Raw genomic sequence first — 20,000 nt, forward strand, 5'->3', positions numbered from 1 at the left:
CCTCAGCTACGTGGGCCTGGGTCTTCTAACTCTTTTTGTACCTTGTGGAGCCCAGTTAAATGTTTGGTGAACTAATATCTCTTGTGGAGTGCGAAGAGCATGTCCTAACCATCTCCATTTACCCCTCACGATGACCTAATCCATATGCACTCGAGTAATATATCTTATAGTGTCCTTTTTCATTATGCACTGACGTTTATCTCCCAATATTCTTTTGAGGGCTTTGTTCTCAAATATACTAAATCTGCTGGAGATTGTTTTATTTTGATACCATGATTCATATACAGTAACACTGATCTCACTAAACTAATATATAGACTGATTTTTTTTATGTAATTTCAGGGGATTTGATTTGCAAATTTGATTCAACCTAGCCATTGTTTGATTTTCTTTTTTCAATCTTTGATTAAACTTCAATTTTAAAGACCCTATATTAGAGATCATAGTTCCTAAATATATAAATGATTCTACCTCATTATTCTTTTCTCCTTCTAATGCTATTTCATCTTCCATTTTATATCTCGTTCTTATCCTCTAAATTCTTCTATTTATCTTGAACCCAACCTCATGTGATATTTCATGCATTCTGGTAAGCAAGCATTGTAAATCTCGTTATGTTCTGCTAATAAGAACAGTGTCATCAGCATACTCTATGTCAGCTAATTTCCTATTACCAATCCAGTCCAATCCTTTTCTCACTGTTCTACGTATTACAAAATCCATGAGGAGGATAAACAACATAGGTGGCAGTATATTCCCTTGGAGTACTTCGCTGTTCACTGGAAAGGCATTTGATAGAACTCCACTAATAATAACTTTGCACTTGCTATGCTCGTAGACAGACTTAATGAAATTTACATATTGAAGAGGAATTTCAAAATAACGTAGGACCCTCCACAAAATTGGTTGATACATACAATTAAAGGATTTTTCACAGTTGACAAATGCTACCAAAAGCAGTCTTCTATATTCTACGCATTGTGTTACGTCTTGAAATGAAAATTTGGTCTGTGCAGCTTCTACCGTTTCTACGTCCTGCTTGTTCATCTCTCATATTTTCATCAATCTTTTTCTCTAGCCTCTTTAGAATAAGCATATTATATTATTTCATGACAACTGACGTAAGTGTGATGCCTCTAATTATTCCCATCAGGCAGGTCAACATTTGTAGACATTATCACCAACACTCCTAATTCCCATTCATCAGGTTTTTCCTCTTCCTGCCACATCCTACAAAATAATCTTGTAAGTAATCTAGGAGTCACTTCATTCTCGGCCAGTCTCATCTCAGTAGTCATTTCATCGTATCCAGGGGCTTTCCATCTCTTTATTTTTTTAGTTATAGCTTTGACTTCAAACACACTGAATTAATTCATGGGCATATCAAGGTCTTCATCAGCTTCAGGTATATCATTCAAATTATTCCCTTCATATCTCCTATTCATGACCTCATTAAGTGTTCCATCCAACGATGCCTTTCTTCATGCTCTGTTGCTATAACAGATCCATCCCTCATTTTGAGGGGTATATGCCTCCTCTTCTTTGCCCCTTTAGATTTTTCATTTATAATTCTATGAGCAATTCTTACTCCATAGCCACTTCCTGAATGCATAGCTTTGTCGGCCTCATCTCCTTTACTGTCTAAATTCTCTCGCCAGTCATTCTTGGCTTTACTTTTAACTTTGCTATCAATACTGGAATACTTAGCATGCTCTACCTTGTAATTTTCATTACTTCATCGAAAAATTTTAACAATCAATTTTTACTTTACCTCCTTTTTATAGAATCCCAATATTTGATATCCATGGTTTTCTTCTTGTGATTGCATGTCCAAAAACTTCACTGGTATCACATCATTCTTCATTAGTTGTCTGCTCTTCATCTCTCAAAATCTCTAAGACTGCAACTCTATTTCTACATTTAATTGCAAATGTTTCTCTGTGCTCATCTTCTAGAAGCTTAGTTAGTATCAAACCTAGGTATTCCATCTATGTTTCAGGTGGGTGCTTTTAATTTTAATTTCAGCGTGGCAATGAGGATCTGGTGATCACTAACAATATCTACACCTCTATGTCTCTCTCTCTCTCTCTCTCTCTCTCTCTCTCTCTCTCTCTCTCTCTCTCTCTCTCTCTCTCTCTCTCTCTCTCTATATATATATATATATATATATATATATATATATATATATATAATTATATATATCTATATATTTATATATATATATATATATATATATATATATACATATATATATATATATATGTATATATATATATATATATATATATATATATATATATATATATATATATATAGTCTTGGTCTATGGTTTCCTTGCCAATCCCTTTACAAAGTGTTTCACTGAGGGCTAAGGTATCCATAATATATTTCATAATTTCACTCTCCTCTTGCTGTAACTTCCCTATCTGATTCATGGTTCTAGTTTTCCAAATGTCAAGGTTTAGTTTTATAAACCGGGAGATTCTTAATACCTTACTACACCTGGGGTTGGGGACCATTCCATGATCTTCGCTTTCCATTGACTGACTAAATCCATAGAGTATTCATTGGCTACATTCATCAAAGGATAGCTAGTTCCTTGTGATGCGCAGGGCCTATCTAACTAAGGCAAGTGACCCCAGCTCGTCCATACTAATCCCAGTAAGATCATCCGCCAGGCATTTGGAGTAAAAACCAAAAAGACAACTTCTCTCTTGCCTTAATCCCAATCCGTCACCCTGATGCCAGTTACTTCTTTCAGGTTTAGGGGGACATATCCTCCACAGCCCAAGCTCTTGTTACTCTTCCAAGTTGCTCATTCACTTATATATCCACTGGCAAACATGTATTGCTAACATATATATATATATATATATATATATATATATATATATATATATATATATATATATATAAATATATATATATACATACATATATATATATATATATATATATATATATATATATATATATATATAACGGATTTTGAGCAAAGCGAAAAATCTATTTTTGGGTGAGGTAGCCATGTCGTCCTGAAGTAAGTTCCTATTAGGTAGCTTTCTAGGGTATATTTAACTACAGTGATATTCCCAGAGAATTTTACCGTAAGGTATCCAGAATTCTAACTCCTGGAGCGAATATCCCTAAATAATCTCACAGGGGTATCGCATAATATCAGAGGATGTATTCTTGACACGTCACATAGCTATCTTCGCCCCGAACAGTATTAACGCTTCGAGGGGGAATAGTGACAAGAATCTGAAACGAGAATGAAAAGAGAGCCGCTCATAAGGCATCTCTCCTATTCCGTTTCCAGTGTGTATCTGATGAAGGCGGTAGCGCCCTCTTTATTCCTTGTAGCGATATACGAGGTAGTACAGATACTGTATTATAGGGAGGGGTCAATAAGCCCTTTTACAATAAAAGGAAGGGCGGGTCCATCAGGACGACATGGCTACCTCACCCAAAAATAGATTTTTCGCTTCGCTCAAAATCCGTTTTTTGGGCTCAGGCCATGTCGTCCTGATGGAATTTCACCAGAGCATTACTGTATCTGTGGATTCCCAATCAGTGCCGTACTCTCAAGAAAGTATTTTCCTGGTCCGTCTAGACCTAGAGACCTATGATGTTACTATCATACATCATTTCATCTAAGCATGAACTATGTTAGTGCTTCCTGCCCCCTACAGGGATGAGTCATACTAGACTCTGGAAAAGTCTCGAGGAGTACATAAAAACTTATGGATGACAAAATGACAAGCTTGTATAGTGGTCTCGCCCTATACATTATATAGCAAAGTTTGTATAAGAGTCGCCAAAGTCAGAATGAATTTGTGACACCTTCCTCAAATTGACCACTCCTAGTAATTATTGGATAATGGTTGTATCCGCATAGAAACAAATTTTGCCTCTTTGCCACCAACCCGTTAGGGTACCACGTCAACCCTTCCAAGGAAGGGTTAGAGTGAGTGGACTTTTGATTGAATCAGGGAACAGTCTCGAAAGACATACCATGATAAAAATATCCATATTTTAATTTTAATGCTCAGTACATTTCTAATAAAATGAGTGTGGGCTAGTTTATTAAAATTTAATAAACGAACATATCAGATCACATTTATAAAATTTATATAATGTGGATGATATGCATAAAAGCATAAAGAAAAACAGTCAAACAGAAAATATTGTTTCATCTACTAGGAAACAGATTTGCCACTTCAATAGAATTATTAATAATAATGATATAGTCTGTATACTGTTTACATATACTAGCGTAAAAAACGCTTGGCACAAGTGTCCGTATTATGCTATAGATTACCAAGGTCAATGGAACAGTTCGTAAGGACACTTTTGTGACCTATCGCTCAGCGTGTAGTAACATACAGTGACTACACGCGCACCCTCTTAATTAATCGTCCCAAATTAATTACACTGTTCCTCGCAGACTTAAAACAGAAGGTTAAAGAATTCTACCTGCTGCTACCACAGATCTCATATGTTGCTCCTCTTGCTTCGCATAGTGCATAAAGAACGCCTTGGATGACTACCAGCCGGTGTGCAAACAAGGATGTTCAAAGTCCATATAATTAAAGAAATTTTATGGAGGAGGCAACTTTCCTCGGATCATGACTAACGGGTGTACTGTCTGGATCCGTTCTGCAAATAACACGGGTGAATTTCGCCCTTAGTTATAGATAACTTTGAACCAAGGGTTTCTCTTCTGAACAGCTGTCCTCCCATAAAGTCTGAAGTTCTATGAAGATAGACCTTTAGGCACTCCACTGGACATAGAGATGCATCTTCCTCCAGAGGGCAGATTCTCTAGGGACCCCACCTGTTGGTGGGTAGCTTGTTCCTGGTATGAAACGTTGGGTCTGGAAATAGATTCAGTTCTCCCTCCAAGAACTGGACGTGGCCTTCCTCTGTAGAGAGAGCCACTATTCACTAACTCTGGCCCCCAAGGCGAGTACAAACAGAAATATGACTTAATTTCAAAACCTTCTAAGCCCATTCCTCATTGTTCATTATTTATACACAATGAGGAATCATATCTAATGACCAAGCAAATGGTCTTTGGAAGCACTGAAGGGCTAGTTCATTAAGAACGTCGTTAGAAAGGTCGACCTGTAAGGCATATGGTATCTGACTTGTCAAGGCAGGCTTGAACAATAGAATTGTGTAGGCTGCTCAACCTTGCTCATGAAGGTGAATGAAGAATGATAAATAGGAATCTGTCGGGATTTCTTTCAGTTTCTTCGCCTTGACAGAGGATAGCTATTTCTTCCCTGAAGCCTCATAATGTCTTCTGGTTTCCTCCAAAAGTCTAAACCGACTTTTAAACACCGAATCTTTTTCTCATCGTTAAGGAGAGAAAATCATGAGATGTAGGTTCCGTGTTTTCTGTGATGGAGCGAGGACAGTCGACTTCTGTACTCGCTGAGACAGGGATGGATCCGGTAGCGGAACGAATTTTAATCGCAGTTCCAATGCCAGAGTGAACCACACGGTATTTGGCCACTTGTGGGCCACTATTGCAGCTTTCCCTTTGAAGGATCTCAACATATCGAGGACCTTCAAAAGAAGGTGTGCGGAGGGAACAGATAGATACAGGACCATCTGATCAAGCCCAGGGACATAGCGTCCACAGCCTCCGCTAACGGATCCTCGTAAGGGGACACGTAACGAACTATTTTCTTGTTGTCTTTCGTCGCAAAGAGGTCTATCTGCAGCTCTGGGACTTGACTCATGAGGAAGGAGAACGATCCTGCGTCAAGGGACCATTCTGACTCTATAGGCGTAAACCTAGATAGAGCGTCCGCTGTCACATTGCGGAACTCTTGAATGTGAACTGCTGACAGGTGCAATTTCTTTGCGCGTTTGATGCATATTTTCTCCAGACTCCTGTTGCATCCTTAAGCTGTGCTCTTAGCACTGGATCTGCTATCGAAGCAAACTGTAGAGAGCCCAGCACTCTCTCCTGTTCGTGTCTTGCTATCCGTTTGGATTTCAATAGTCTCTTGACAGATCCCGCTATTTCTTTCCTCTTCTTATTAGAAACGGAAAGCCGATGTGACTCCAAATTCCAGTGGATTCCCAGCCACTGAAATTTTTGAGCTGGAGAAAGACGAGACTTTTTAATGTTGATCTTGAATCCCAGATGTTCCAGGAACTGGATCACTATCTTAGAAGCTTGCATGCATTCTGTCCTGGATGCTGCCCACACCAGCCAGTCGTCCGAGTAGGCTACTACTTGGACCCCTTTTAGGCGTAACTGATGGACGGTTGCGTTCGTGAGCTTCGTGAAAATTCTTGGGGCTATGTTTAGCCCGAAAGGCATGGTTCTGAAGGCGTAAAGTTATCAAAGTAACTTGAAGCCTAGGTAGGGGGAGAGGTGACGAATAATTGGAACGTGCCAATAAGCGTCAAACAAGTCTATAGACACAGCATATGCCCAGAATGACTCTGAGTTTTTCTGAGTCCTCCTATGGAACACAAAACAGCCTTCCTTGGAATTTGATGGACTTAAACGTCCGGATTACTCTTTTGACTAAGAGCTCTCGGACATATTCTTCCAGAGCGGGGGTTGAGTGTTGGAAGAATTGTGGAATTTGAGGTGGAAGACTGCTCCAGCTCCAACCTAGTCCATTCTTATTTAGGAGGTGGGCCCAGGGATCGAAGGTCCAGCGATCCCTAAAAAGCTGTAATCTCCCTCCTACTGAAAGTATCTACTTCTGCTGTTGTGGACCTGAGGCCTTGCCTCCTTGACTGCGTCCTCCCCTGGATCCCCTTCTTCTTGAAGGGCGTCTAGAAGAAACTCTGGCTGTTCCTCTGGCTCTCGAACAAAAGGAAGAAGTCTGACTTTCGGAGTCTGGGTTAAGAACTGGCGACAGTGTCGCTGTTTGTTGAGGTACCAGCTGGTACGTGGTTGGAGGTTGTGCCACTGTTTGAGGCACCGCGGTCACAGGAAGTTGTTGTTCATGTTGCTGTCAGTAGGGTTTAGCCGGCCGAGAGGATGGCCTAGGCCTTTTGTCTACTACCTCTTTAACCACTTCATTGGGAAAGAGGTCTTTACCCCAAATACGAGAGGAGATCAGTTTCCTCGGTTCGTGCCTCACCGCAACCGAGGCGAACACGAACTCTCTACAGGCTCTCCTAGCTTTAATAAAGCTATAGAAATCCTTCGTAACTGTGGCCAGATGGGTTTTGGCCACAACCATGAACATGTCCTGGTTCTTGGGGCCACTTGCCATTGTTTCTAGTGTCGTTTGCAACGACATCGATGCTGCAAGTCCTTTCTTTGTCTCTTGCTCTCTACGCAAGAGAGCCTCCGACAGTTTTGGAAGCGCCTCACCGAACTGGCGTTCAGCAATACCAGCTTCCAGTTTCCCGACTGAGAAGGTAAGGTGTACGTCCTTCAAGTCTTCTTGGTCCAAGGGCAAGGTCAGATTTAACGGCTTGCACTCCTCCAGGGAGGGGCATGGTTTCCCTGCCACTCCCGCATTTAAGGCAGCCTTATATCCCTTTTCCATGAAGGGAAAGGCTCTGGTAGGAGAGACCACAAAGGAGGGAAGCTTCTTACTCAAGGCGGGCACCTTTGAGTTAGTGAAGCCCCTATCTTTCATCGAGCTCGTTAGTAACGTCTGAGCTTTACTATGGCAAAAAACTATGACCTCCGGTTCCTTCCTAAGACGGGCATAGCAGTCCGGATAAAAATCTTTGTTGGGCCAAAATTCCACTTCTTCCAGGGGAATTGCTCCCAACTTTTCTGAGATCACGATCTCCCCAGTTGTCATTGGCATGTGTTCGGCATACCTCCAAGGATTGGTATTCGAGCACAAGGGAAGATCCTTCACGGTGAGCCGCTTCTGGGGCCCACGTGATGCTGCAAGTCTATGTAACTCCAGTTTCATTGCAGCTTCCTTCTCATCATTCTTCCTTTGGATTTATTGGATCATCTCAACAATGGAAGAAAGAGTTCTTCCCAGTTCATCTCGGATAGCAGACGATGTAGAAGGAACTGGTTCTGGGTCCGGAACCGACGTAAACGACACTTCGTCGATTTCTTGCTCTTCTACTTGAGGAGTCTGAAACAGCTCCTCCTCCTAACCTTCTCCTAGAAGGTCCTTCTCAGTAGAATCCGACACCTCCGACATCCTATCGTCCACTTGGATGTCTTGAAGGGCGGCTGAGACTTCAGAATCTACCGGATTCAGGGCAATTGGTATCTCCACCTGAGGCTGGGGGATGATTGCATCAGCCGATGCTTTAGGGAAAAGGTAGGCCCTCATCTTCTCATTTGGAAGGTAGGGACCTGAGGTTTTTTTCTGAAAACCCCTCACCCAGGATCGTAACGTTTCCCTGGCAGCATCCCTTGACTCCGTTGACTTAGGGTCGTCAAAAGCCTCGGTAATCAGGTTAGAACAAACTGTACAAACCTGAGGGTCCCAATAGCGGAGAACACCTCTGGAGGCTGTGCATGCTGCGTACCTCCTGCAATATTGATGTCCACAGAAGTTCTTACTGCGGAGATTACAGAACACACTCCCGCACTTCGGATGGTCCTCCTGTAAAGAGAAGAAAAATCCATGAGTATCAAGTGAAGGCTTTTCACTTATATTGAAACATTTAGCTTATATAGAAAAGCTATAAAAGAAAGAAGGAAAGACACATACTTGTATTTCCTGTTCAGTCAATTGCTGTAACCTCCCAAAATATTAAAACTAAGGTTAATTCTATACTAGAATACCTTATGTAATTTCCTAAACGGAAATTTGATGTGTAGTTTTAATATACGGGATTGAAAGAATACAGAAAAAACTCACTTTCTATATAAAGTACGGTCTCAACAAAAGGCTGTACAAGATAACATTAGGTATGATGAAGAACTTCAGTGTTATCACAAACTCTGTACAGCAGTTTCTACTAATGCAGTGTGTACTACACCACAAATATAGCAACTACTGTACATCGCATGTTATTGTGCCGGCCGGCAACTACCCCTTTATAGATCAAAGATATACTATCTTTAACTAATAGGCAGCAGCCCACTGATTCCTGACTGTGTGCCGGCCGGCAATCATTGCCAGCCGACGGCTGAAAACACTAAAACCCGGCTGCCGGCCGCTATCGTAGTAGCCAGCAGATTCGGACTGTGTTTCCCCTGCTGGCAGGCAAAGGTTATAAAACCCGTGCCTGCTGACAGTAGCCAAGAACCAGAGAACCTCCACCTGCCTGGCTGTCGGCTGTTAAGCCGGCAGCCGGGTCAGGGGTGCAACACAATAGACAGAGAAACAGTATGGATGTAAGGTTATAAGGCGGCATTGCCATACGACCTTCCATCCAGAAAAAGTGAACTTATGGAAGGGGAGAATGTAACATTCAGGCTTCCAAAGAATCCATAGTCTGCCGGGCTCTACCGACGGACATGGAAGAGAGACCAAGGGAGTCTGGGGTTCACTCTGCAAAGAATAAAGGGTCTCTGCCAGCCGACACGTAGTGCTCCATCCTAACCTATACTAAGTACGGAAGTAGGACTGCGGCTAAAAGAAAATAAAAGAAAGAAAGGTGGGGAAGGGATAAGGGTCCTATAGACTTCGTTCTAGCAGGAGACATACTCAGCCGTTAGGGAAGCTCATCCTAACCAAGAGTTGTCTATTAGGGAGGAAGATTGGCAATACTTGCTAACCTCCTCCCAACCAGAACAAAGTTAGGTGAAGTTATTTCGCCGGGCAACAGAGAAAACTCATTCTCCAGCCCAAGAAAAACAACACAGGACAGTCTGCTAGACCACTAGAGGAAGGAATCATCCTTCCAACATGGACTAGGGAAGCAAAGCTTCCTGTGTCCGCCCCTAACCTAGCAAAGGAGACTCTTTCTCTATGCTAGGAAGAAGCAGACCACAGACTAGAAACTCTGATGTTCTGCCCTAACCCAAAAAACCAGTCACTCTGGTTCTCAGGTAAGGACAGACATATCCTAGAATAGTTATACCTGAATTATTATACAGATAGAACCATAGAACCACTAGGATTAAGCCGAAGGCTTACAAAGGGAGAGAGGGATTGAACTTAGCCTCCAGAGGAGAAAAAGAACAATCGGGGATGTGCGAAAGTATACTACTGTACCTAGAATACTAGACTAGGTAAGATGAGAATCGATTACCTAAATCACCGAAACTCTCTCGTATACAATCTTGGAAAAAACATTCAACAATATCTTACATGTATAAAATATTTGCCTATAGCTTCAATAAAATAACACTCGGAAAAACTTATACCATGCATGAAAGTACTAGTGCCAGACGTCTAGGCTACGAAGCCTCGTGAAAGGCAGGATCGGAACCTCGACCTGTGTCAAAATCACCGAGCTAACACTGACTGAACAATATAAGCATTTCTAGAGTAGCTAAATAGCAAAATTATTAAAGCGTAACAAACCGGGAACGTCGCTCTAGCTAACTAACTGACCCATAAGAGCGAGCGACAGCATCCAGGATGCCTCCGGTAGGCAACAGCTCTTGTTTATGTTAAAATCACTTTTGATTTAATTCATAACGACAAGAGCTTACATTTATACATAGTAAAAATAATACTCAACTTCCTAGAGGCAGAAGAGGCCGGAGAAGTCATCAAAATGTTGAATTAAATCCAAAATAACGAGAGAACACAAGGGAAAACACCGAGTAGTAGAGCTACACGAAAAGGAATAAAGAGGGCGCTACCGCCTTCATCAGATACACACTGGAAACGGAATAGGAGAGATGCCTTATGAGCGGCTCTCTTTTCATTCTCGTTTCAGATTCTTGTCACTATTCCCCCTCGAAGCATTAATACTGTTCGGGGCGAAGATAGCTATGTACCGTGTCTAGAATACGTCCTCTGATATTATGCGATATCCCTGTGAGATTATTTAGGGATATTCGCTCCAGGAGTTAGAATTCTGGATACCTTACGGTAAAATTCTCTGGGAATATCACTGTAGTCAAATATACCCTAGAAAGCTACCTAATAGGAACTTCCATCAGGACGACATGGCCTGAGCCCAAATATATATATATATATATATATATATATATATATATATATATATATATATATATATATATATATATATATATATATATATATATATATATATATATATACATATATTCAAATATATAAATATAGGCCTACATATATGTACAATTTTATATTATTTTGAATGTGTGATACTTGGAATAAAATTCTTTTTTTTTTCGAGAATAAGGGCAGATATGTCTCTTACTATTGTAATATCCTGGTTCTCTTGAATTATTGATCATTTATAAGAAAATATAATATTATTTAGCTTTATGGATGTCTCCCTACTTTTTATATAAATTTAATGAGAATAAATCTAATTCTTCCAGGGATCGTTTGGATTCTCGTGATATTGAGCATTTTGATATGGGGAGCATCTGCTCGCATACTTCAAAAATGGAGGTCCTCCTTCTCTAGCAACAAAGTATATTCGTTGAATCAGGAAATATTCTATGGTTTATCAATGCTTCTAGGGAATCCAGTTCGCCAGCCAACTAATATTACTAGCCAGGTTACCAATGATGTATCTTTCGCTGTTAATATTTTTAATAATATAATTTTATCAATTCTAGTGACAATGATAATATGATTTTATTAATAACAACAACAATAATAATAATAATAATAATAATAATAATAATAATAATAATAATAATAATAATAATAATAATGACTTTGATAATCATAATCTTGATAACATAAAAAGTACCTTGCTCCTAGAAAATGACACACTGACCGAATTTTCCTTTTAAGATATGCGCAGCAATACGTAGAATATAGAAATCCACTTTTGATGGCATTTTCGGACTTTCAAATGTATATAATTAGTGTTTTTAAACGTAGACTGAAATACCTAAATAAGCGGTGAAAATATGCCTACATTGTCTCCTCCAATTATAATCTAAAATTCAAATATCAAAGATAGGTGCCAAAGAAGTTATGGGTTTGCTTAAGAGCATGTTTGATACATGAATAGTCTTTTTTTTTTTTAATACTATATCTCTCATGTGGTTTCTCGAATCTTCTATAGTGAGTTCATGCTATAATTTTTAAAAGACACTAAAGAAATAGCTTTTTATGTAAATATCATTTTATTGTCCTTAAGATTTTGCCTATATCATGTTATCAAAACAAGATAAATATCACTCACTGTCCATAGGAAAAGATAACCCTTTAAGCTGATGTATTTGACACCAAGTAGTCTTTAGAACTACTAACCATCGTGTTAACAGTTACGTTCTTTATTTCCCCTTACCTAAAAAATATTGATAAAAACTGATAAATGTATTTCAGTATTTTGTTTGATATAGGAGGAAATACTGTATCTTTATAGAATTATAAGTCTGAAAATGAAACTTAATATTAGTGCACGAGTAAGCGAATAACTTTATAGTGCGAACTTCATTCAGGAAAAATTTAATATCAAAGTTCACTTCAGGTTCCAACCAAATATCACTCTACATAAGTGCTCCTCAAACTGAATCTTTATAACGATAATGTTCTAAAACTAACATCCAATATAAAAACCCCATTTGAAACATGACTTTCTCCCGTAGATGCTGGTGTGCTGGTGGCTCATCTTCTCCCTCTTGATGACAACTGCTTTCAAGTCATCCCTCGTTGCTCTCCTGACCGTAGAAGGGAAAACACTTCCAATAAATTCATTCAGTGACCTGGTTAAACAGGTTAACTGGGCATGGGGCATCGATCAAGGGTCGAATCGTGGTCTAATGCTGAGTTTCTTTAAAGAAAGCAAAAACCCAGACATTCGATTTGTCTATAAACATCTCGGGGTAAGAAAATTGCGTTTTTCTTTTTATATTTCTTTACTATAATGTATATATTTATTCCTAATCAGCATGTAAGTACTTATCATGAAAGGAATTTCACCAAGTTTATGTTATCCCTTGATAGAGTAAATTCGATGAGTAAAGGTATTTGTGTCCTTTTTATTAGGGATAGAATTGTCATCAAACAGCCGAGTTTTTATAACCATACTTGTCGGCAATAATGGCAGAAATAAGTTTATTTCGATTCAAATTAAAAAAAAATCCTAAACTCTGCAGGGTTAAATATAGCAGAGTTAGAATGAACTCTAATCTTTCTATGGCAGGGTGACAGAGTCCTACTTTGTCTTTAGTTCTACTCGCCTGTGGGTTTCAAAAAAAAAAAAAATCTCCCTATAAGTCCATAATGCTATGGTAGAGTGAATTCTATATCCAAAGATACTTGCTGTCTTTTTTAAAAAAAATGAAATCACAAGCAGTAGGGATAAAATATCATAAAGCTTTGGCTGGAAAGGGCTTTATGGACACCTTACTTGTTGCCGACGTAGCTGCTTCCTAATCATCGCAGTTTCAGCTGTTGGTGTTGTTTCTTCTGCGGAGAAGGTGGTCTATAGGGACACATGAGCTTTGGAATTTGGCCTATGCTGCGGAGGAGGTGGTCCATAGGGGGTCTATAGGGATACATGAGCTTTAGACTTTGGCCTCTGCTGCGGAGGAAGTGGTCCATAGGGGGTCTATAGGGATGCATGAGCTTTAGACTTTGGCCTCTGCTGCGGAGGAGGTGGTCTATAGGAATGCATGAGCTTTGGACTTTGGCCTCTCCTGCGGAGGAGGTGGTCTAGATGGATGCATGAGCTTTGGACTATGGCTTTTGCTGCGGAGGAGGTGGTTTATAGGGACACATGAGCTTTGGACTTTGGCCTCTGCTGCCGAGGAGGGGGACTATAGGGATGCATGAGCTTTGGACTTTGGCCTCTGCTCCGGAGGAGGTGGTGTATAGGGACGCAAGAGCTTTGGACTTTGGCGTTTATATGGATGCATGAGCTTTGGACTTTGGCCTCTGCTGCGGAGGAGGTGGTCTATAGGGACGCATGAGCTTTGGAATTTGGCCTCTGCTGGCGAGGAGGTGGTCTATAGGGACGCATGAACTTTGGACTTTGGCCTCTGCTGCAGAGGAGGTGGTCTATAGGGACGCATGAGCTTTGGAATTTGGCCTCTGCTGGCGAGGAGGTGGTCTATAGGGACGCATGAGCTTTGTAATTTGGCCTCTGCTGGCGAGGAGGTGGTCTATAGGGACGCATGAACTTTGGACTTTGGCCTCTGCTGCGGAGGAGGTGGTCTATAGGGACGCATGAGCTTTGGACTTTGGCCTCTGCTGCGGAGGAGGTGGTCTATAGGAACGCATGAGCTTTGGACTTTGGCCTCTGCTGCGGAGGAGGTGGTCTATAGGGACGCATGAGCTTTGTAATTTGGCCTCTGCTGGCGAGGAGGTGGTCTATAGGGACGCATGAACTTTGGACTTTAGCCTCTGCTGCGGAGAAGGAGCTGTATAGGGATGCATGAGCTTTGGACTTTGGCCTCTGCTGCGGAGGAGGTGGTGTATAGGGACGCATGAGCTTTGGACTTTGGCCTCAGCTGGGGAGGAGGTGGTGTATAGGGACGCATGAGCTTTGGACTTTGGCCACAGCTGGGGAGGAGGTGGTGTATAGGGACGCATGAGCTTTGGAATTTGGCCTCTGCTGCGGAGGAGGTGGTCTATAGGGACGCATGAGCATTGGACTTTGGCCTCTGCTGCGGAGGAGATGGTCTATAGGAACGCATGAGCTTTGGACTTTGGCCTCTGCTGCGGAGGAGGTGGTCTATAGGAACGCATGAGCTTTGGAATTTGGCCTCTGCTGGCGAGGAGGTGGTCTATAGGGAGGCATGAGCATTGGACTTTAGCCTCTGCTGCGGAGAAGGAGCTGTATAGGGATGCATGAGCTTTGGACTTTGGCCTCTGCTGCCGAGGTGGTGGTGGTGTATAGGGACGCATGAGCTTTGGACTTTGGCCTCAGCTGGGGAGGAGGTGGTGTATAGGGACGCATGAGCTTTGGACTTTGGCCTCAGCTGGCGAGGAGGTGGTCTATAGGGACGCATGAGCTTTGGAATTTGGCCTCTGCTGCGGAGGAGGTGGTCTATAGGGACGCATGAGCATTGGACTTTGGCCTCTGCTGCGGAGGAGGTGGTCTATAGGAACGCATGAGCTTTGGACTTTGGCCTCTGCTGTGGAGGAGGTGGTCTATAGGGACGCATGAGCATTGGACTTTGGCCTCTGCTGCGGAGGAGATGGTCTATAGGAACGCATGAGCTTTGGAATTTGGCCTCTGCTGCGGAGGACGTGGTCTATAGGGACGCATGAGCATTGGACTTTGGCCTCTGCTGCGGAGGAGATGGTCTATAGGAACGCATGAGCTTTGGACTTTGGCCTCTGCTGTGGAGGAGGTGGTCTATAGGAACGCATGAGCTTTGGAATTTGGCCTCTGCTGGCGAGGAGGTGGTCTATAGGGACGCATGAGCTTTGTAATTTGGCCTCTGCTGGCGAGGAGGTGGTCTATAGGGACGCATGAGCATTGGACTTTGGCCTCTGCTGTGGAGGAGATGGTCTATAGGAACGCATGAGGTTTAGACTTTGGCCTCTGCTGCGGAGGAGGTGGTCTATAGGAACGCATGAGCTTTGTAATTTGGCCTCTGCTGTGGAGGAGGTGGTCTATAGGAACGCATGAGCTTTGGAATTTGGCCTCTGCTGGCGAGGAGGTGGTCTATAGGGACGCGTGAGCATTGGACTTTGGCCTCTGCTGTGGAGGAGATGGTCTATAGGAACGCATGAGGTTTGGACTTTGGCCTCTGCTGCGGAGGAGGTGGTCTATAGGAACGCATGAGCTTTGGAATTTGGCCTCTGCTGGCGAGGAGGTGGTCTATAGGGACGCATGAGTATTGGACTTTGGCCTCTGCTGTGGAGGAGATGGTCTATAGGGATGCATGAGCTTTGGACTTTGGCCTCTGCTGCGGAGGTGGTGGTCTATAGGGATGCATGAGCTTTGGAAATTTCCTCTGAATCAGGAAAATCTTAAGGGAAGCTACTCACAGGTCTGCTAACTTCTTGGACCCAATATACAGTAACTCCCCTGCTGTTATAACAAGTATGGCTGTTCCTCCAGATGGGACATCTGATCGGCCTTGCTTTTGTTTGTAAATAAGATTGAGCAGACTGTCCCTGATGTGCCATACTTATGTAACGTGTTGTATATTTAAAATATTAAGCTGACTATAATGGAATTTTGAGTGATCTTTTGCATTTGAATTGGCGGTAATTGCATAAAGTGTTGAGAGTGTTGTTCTTTTCAATGAAAATCTGGTTAACATAATTGATGGGCATATTCTTTCTCATGTGTTTAAATACTGACTGAAAGACAAACTCGGGTTCATAGATGATTGTAGACGTGCTTATTTGGAGAAACAGGAGGCTTATCATCCTTAGAAGGATAACAGATCAGGTTTTTCTCAGAATAGCTATATTTATCTAAAAGGTCTTTCCCAGAGTTTATGCTTCAACTGAAAATTAAGACAGGATAATCAAAAGAGAAACCCTTTATAGTGAAACCCAGGAATATCGGTGGTTCGCTACCTTTAAGTGTGCACTCTTTGATGTACACATAATACAGTTCTGCCATTACTTAAGCCAGATGACTCAATCACTTACTGTCCAAAGGAAAAGGCCACCCTTTTAGCTGACGTGTTTGACAGTAGGCAGAGTAATGAGAAACACATTCTTGTTCACTTCTTTTCTACTAATGTTAAACTAACAAGTTTAGCTTTTCAGTCTCTTAAAATGGAAGCAGTCTTGATGGACGTTGAAACATAAGGAAGTGGATACCCAGACGGTATTTTTCCTTTGCTTTTTACAAAAACTGCTAAGATCTTTGCTCCTGAAGTGTCTGTTTTGCATTTGTTGTAGAATTGGTAATTGTACTACCAGGTTAACGTGTTTGTGGTAGCTACAGTATAGCCCTATTGATTACAGCCCAATTTTTCCATAAGTTCCATATCATCTAAAGTTTTTAAACGTGTCATGACAAAACATCTAGATAACTTTGTTGAAAGTAACTATTCCCTAGTTTTCAATTCTGCTTTTATAAATCCTTGGAGTATGGGATGCCCTTCTTACAATTTCCAATGCTGTACAGAAATTCCTTGATCGTGGTTAGAAAGTTCGTATGATTGGTCTGGATTTTAGTGCTCCCTTTCACATTTTGGCTTAGGTGGGTCCTTTCTATGAATTATTATTGAATTATTATGTAATAGATTACAAAGAGTTGTCGTTGATGGTCACCATGATATAAGGTTTGGCTTAGAAAACACTCTCGTTAGAAATGCAGATAATGCTACTCTCTTTACGACAGTTCTATCACATAAATGTAGATCTGTGGGTGTTGAATTCCTTAATACAGATCTAGCCAAAATTAGTGCATGGAGCAAATTATGGGGTATGAAGTTGGATCTTAAAAAAAGATAAAAATATGAGTGTAGGTAGACAGATGATCCTCATCCTGATATCTGCATTGCTAATGTTCTTTAACGATATACGACCTCTATTAAAATTATGTGAGTTTTTATTGCTAATTTACCTTTGAGAAAAACTTTTGACATGATTCTTTAATTGCACCAAAAAAGGGCTGATAGAGAAAATCTTTTAAGATTTCCGGTAATCAATCTATTCTGAAGAATTTTTAAAGTTCTTTTATTCTGCAATGTTTGAGTATTGTTCTCCTGTAGCTTCATCAGCTGCAGTCCGTTATTTTCTTTATATTCCTGGCCAGAATTTTGTTATTCATGCATGATACAGAATTTTTTTTCTCAACTCTGACCATCATTTGCTTTCAGATCTTCACAGACTGTTGCAATATGTATGCTGTTAGGTCTAACAGCGCTGCCTTCTCAATCATAAGGCTCATTACTAGCCTATATATATATATATATATATATATATATATATATATATATATATATATATATATATATATATATATATATATATATATATTTATATATGTATAAATATATATATATATATATATATATATATATATATATGTATATATAAATATAAATATATATATATATATATATATATATATATATATATATATATATATTATACATATATATATATATATATATATATATATATATATATATGTATATGTATATATATATATATATATATATATATATATACACATATATATGTATATATATATATATATATATATATATATATATATATATATATATATATATATATATATATATATATGCATAAAAACACAAACACACAGTCTTCTTTTTCTTTGTCTGCATCTTTTCTCACTTTTATATGAGGTCGTTGTTTCTGGCCAGCACTCTCCATCTTACACTCTCCTACACTTCATCACTGGTTAATCCCTTTGATAGAAGTCATTCTTGATACAGTCCATCCACCTTCGCTATGGTCTCCCTCTTCTTCTCGTTCGCTGTACCTCCATACCCATAACTCTCCTCCCATTATACTGTTCATCTCTTCGCATGACATGACCATACCCCCTCAGACTACTTTCTTGGATCTTATCTGATAGTGGTACCCCTAATTACCTCATTCCATATCTTATCTCTTTTCGTCACCCCACACATCCATCTCAACATTCTCATTTCTGCCACATCCAGCTTCTTCTCTTCTGTCTTCTTTATTGCGCATGTCTCTGCTCCATACATCATTGCCGGTCTCACAACTGTCGTGAGTGCTTTACCTTTCAACTTAACCTATAATTTCTTGTCGCATAGTACTCCACACACTTTTTTCCAATACTTCCATCTTGCTTGTATTCTGTGGTATATCTCTGCCCCCAGATCACCATCCTCTGCAACTGTTGCTCTTAAATACTTGAAATTTTTAGATCTCAAACACACAGACACACACACAGACACACACACACACACATATATATATATATATATATATATATATATATATATATATATATATATATATATGCATACATCATCATACATATACCAAAGGCACTTCCCCCAATTTTGGGGAGTAGCCGACATCAACAATGAAACAAAACAAAAAGGGGACCTCTACTCTCTACGTTCCTTCAGCCTAACCAGGAACTCGACCGAGTTCAGCTGGTACTGCTAGGGTGCCACAGCCCAACCTCCCACATTATCCACCACAGATGAAGCTTCATAATGCTGAATCCCCTACTGCTGCTACCTCCGCGGTCATCTAAGGCACCAGAGGAAGCAGCAGGGCCTACTGGAACTGCATCACAATCGCTCGCCATTCATTCCTATTTCTAGCACGTTCTCTTGCCTCTCTCACATCTATCCTCCTATCACCCAGAGCTTTCTTCACACCATCCATCCACCCAAACCTTGGCCTTCCTCTTGTACTTCTCCCATCAACTCTTGCATTTATCACCTTCTTTAGCAGACAACCATTTTCCATTCTCTCAACATGGCCAAACCACCTCAACACATTCATATCCACTCTAGCCGCTAACTCATTTCTTACACCCGTTCTCTCCCTCACAACTTCGTTCTTAACCCTATCTACTCGAGATACACCAGCCATACTCCTTAGACACTTCATATCAAACACATTCAATTTCTGTCTCTCCATCACTTTCATTCCCCACAACTCCGATCCATACATCACAGTTGGTACAATCACTTTCTCATATAGAACTCTCTTTACATTCATGCCCAGCCCTCTATTTTTTACTACTCCCTTAACTGCCCCCAACACTTTGCAACCTTCATTCACTCTCTGACGTACATCTGCTTCCACTCCACCATTTGCTGCAACAACAGACCCCAAGTACTTAAACTGATCCACCTCCTCTAGTAACTCTCCATTCAACATGACATTCAACCTTGCACCACCTTCCCTTCTCGTACATCTAATAACCTTACTCTTACCCATATTAACTCTCAACTTCCTTCTCTCACACACCCTTCCAAATTCTGTCACTAGTCGGTCAAGCTTCTCTTCTGTGTTTGCTGCCAGTACAGTATCATCCGCAAACAACAACTGATTTACCTCCCATTCATGGTCATTCTCGCCTACCAG

General features: G+C 40.7%; 1 protein-coding gene across 1 annotated transcript in view; it reads left to right on the forward strand.

Annotated features, from left to right (window-relative positions):
* Positions 1-20,000, forward strand: part of LOC137619125 (probable glutamate receptor) — a 40,821-nt gene that overhangs the window by 15,822 nt on the left and 4,999 nt on the right. The window contains exons 4-5 of the mRNA XM_068349314.1: positions 11,393-11,574; positions 12,620-12,856. Of these exons, the coding sequence (XP_068205415.1) occupies positions 11,393-11,574; positions 12,620-12,856 (419 nt within the window). The remainder of the gene's footprint in view (positions 1-11,392; positions 11,575-12,619; positions 12,857-20,000) is intronic.

This window comes from Palaemon carinicauda, chromosome 25 (genome assembly GCF_036898095.1).
Source record: "Palaemon carinicauda isolate YSFRI2023 chromosome 25, ASM3689809v2, whole genome shotgun sequence".
Classification (NCBI taxonomy): domain Eukaryota; kingdom Metazoa; phylum Arthropoda; class Malacostraca; order Decapoda; family Palaemonidae; genus Palaemon; species Palaemon carinicauda.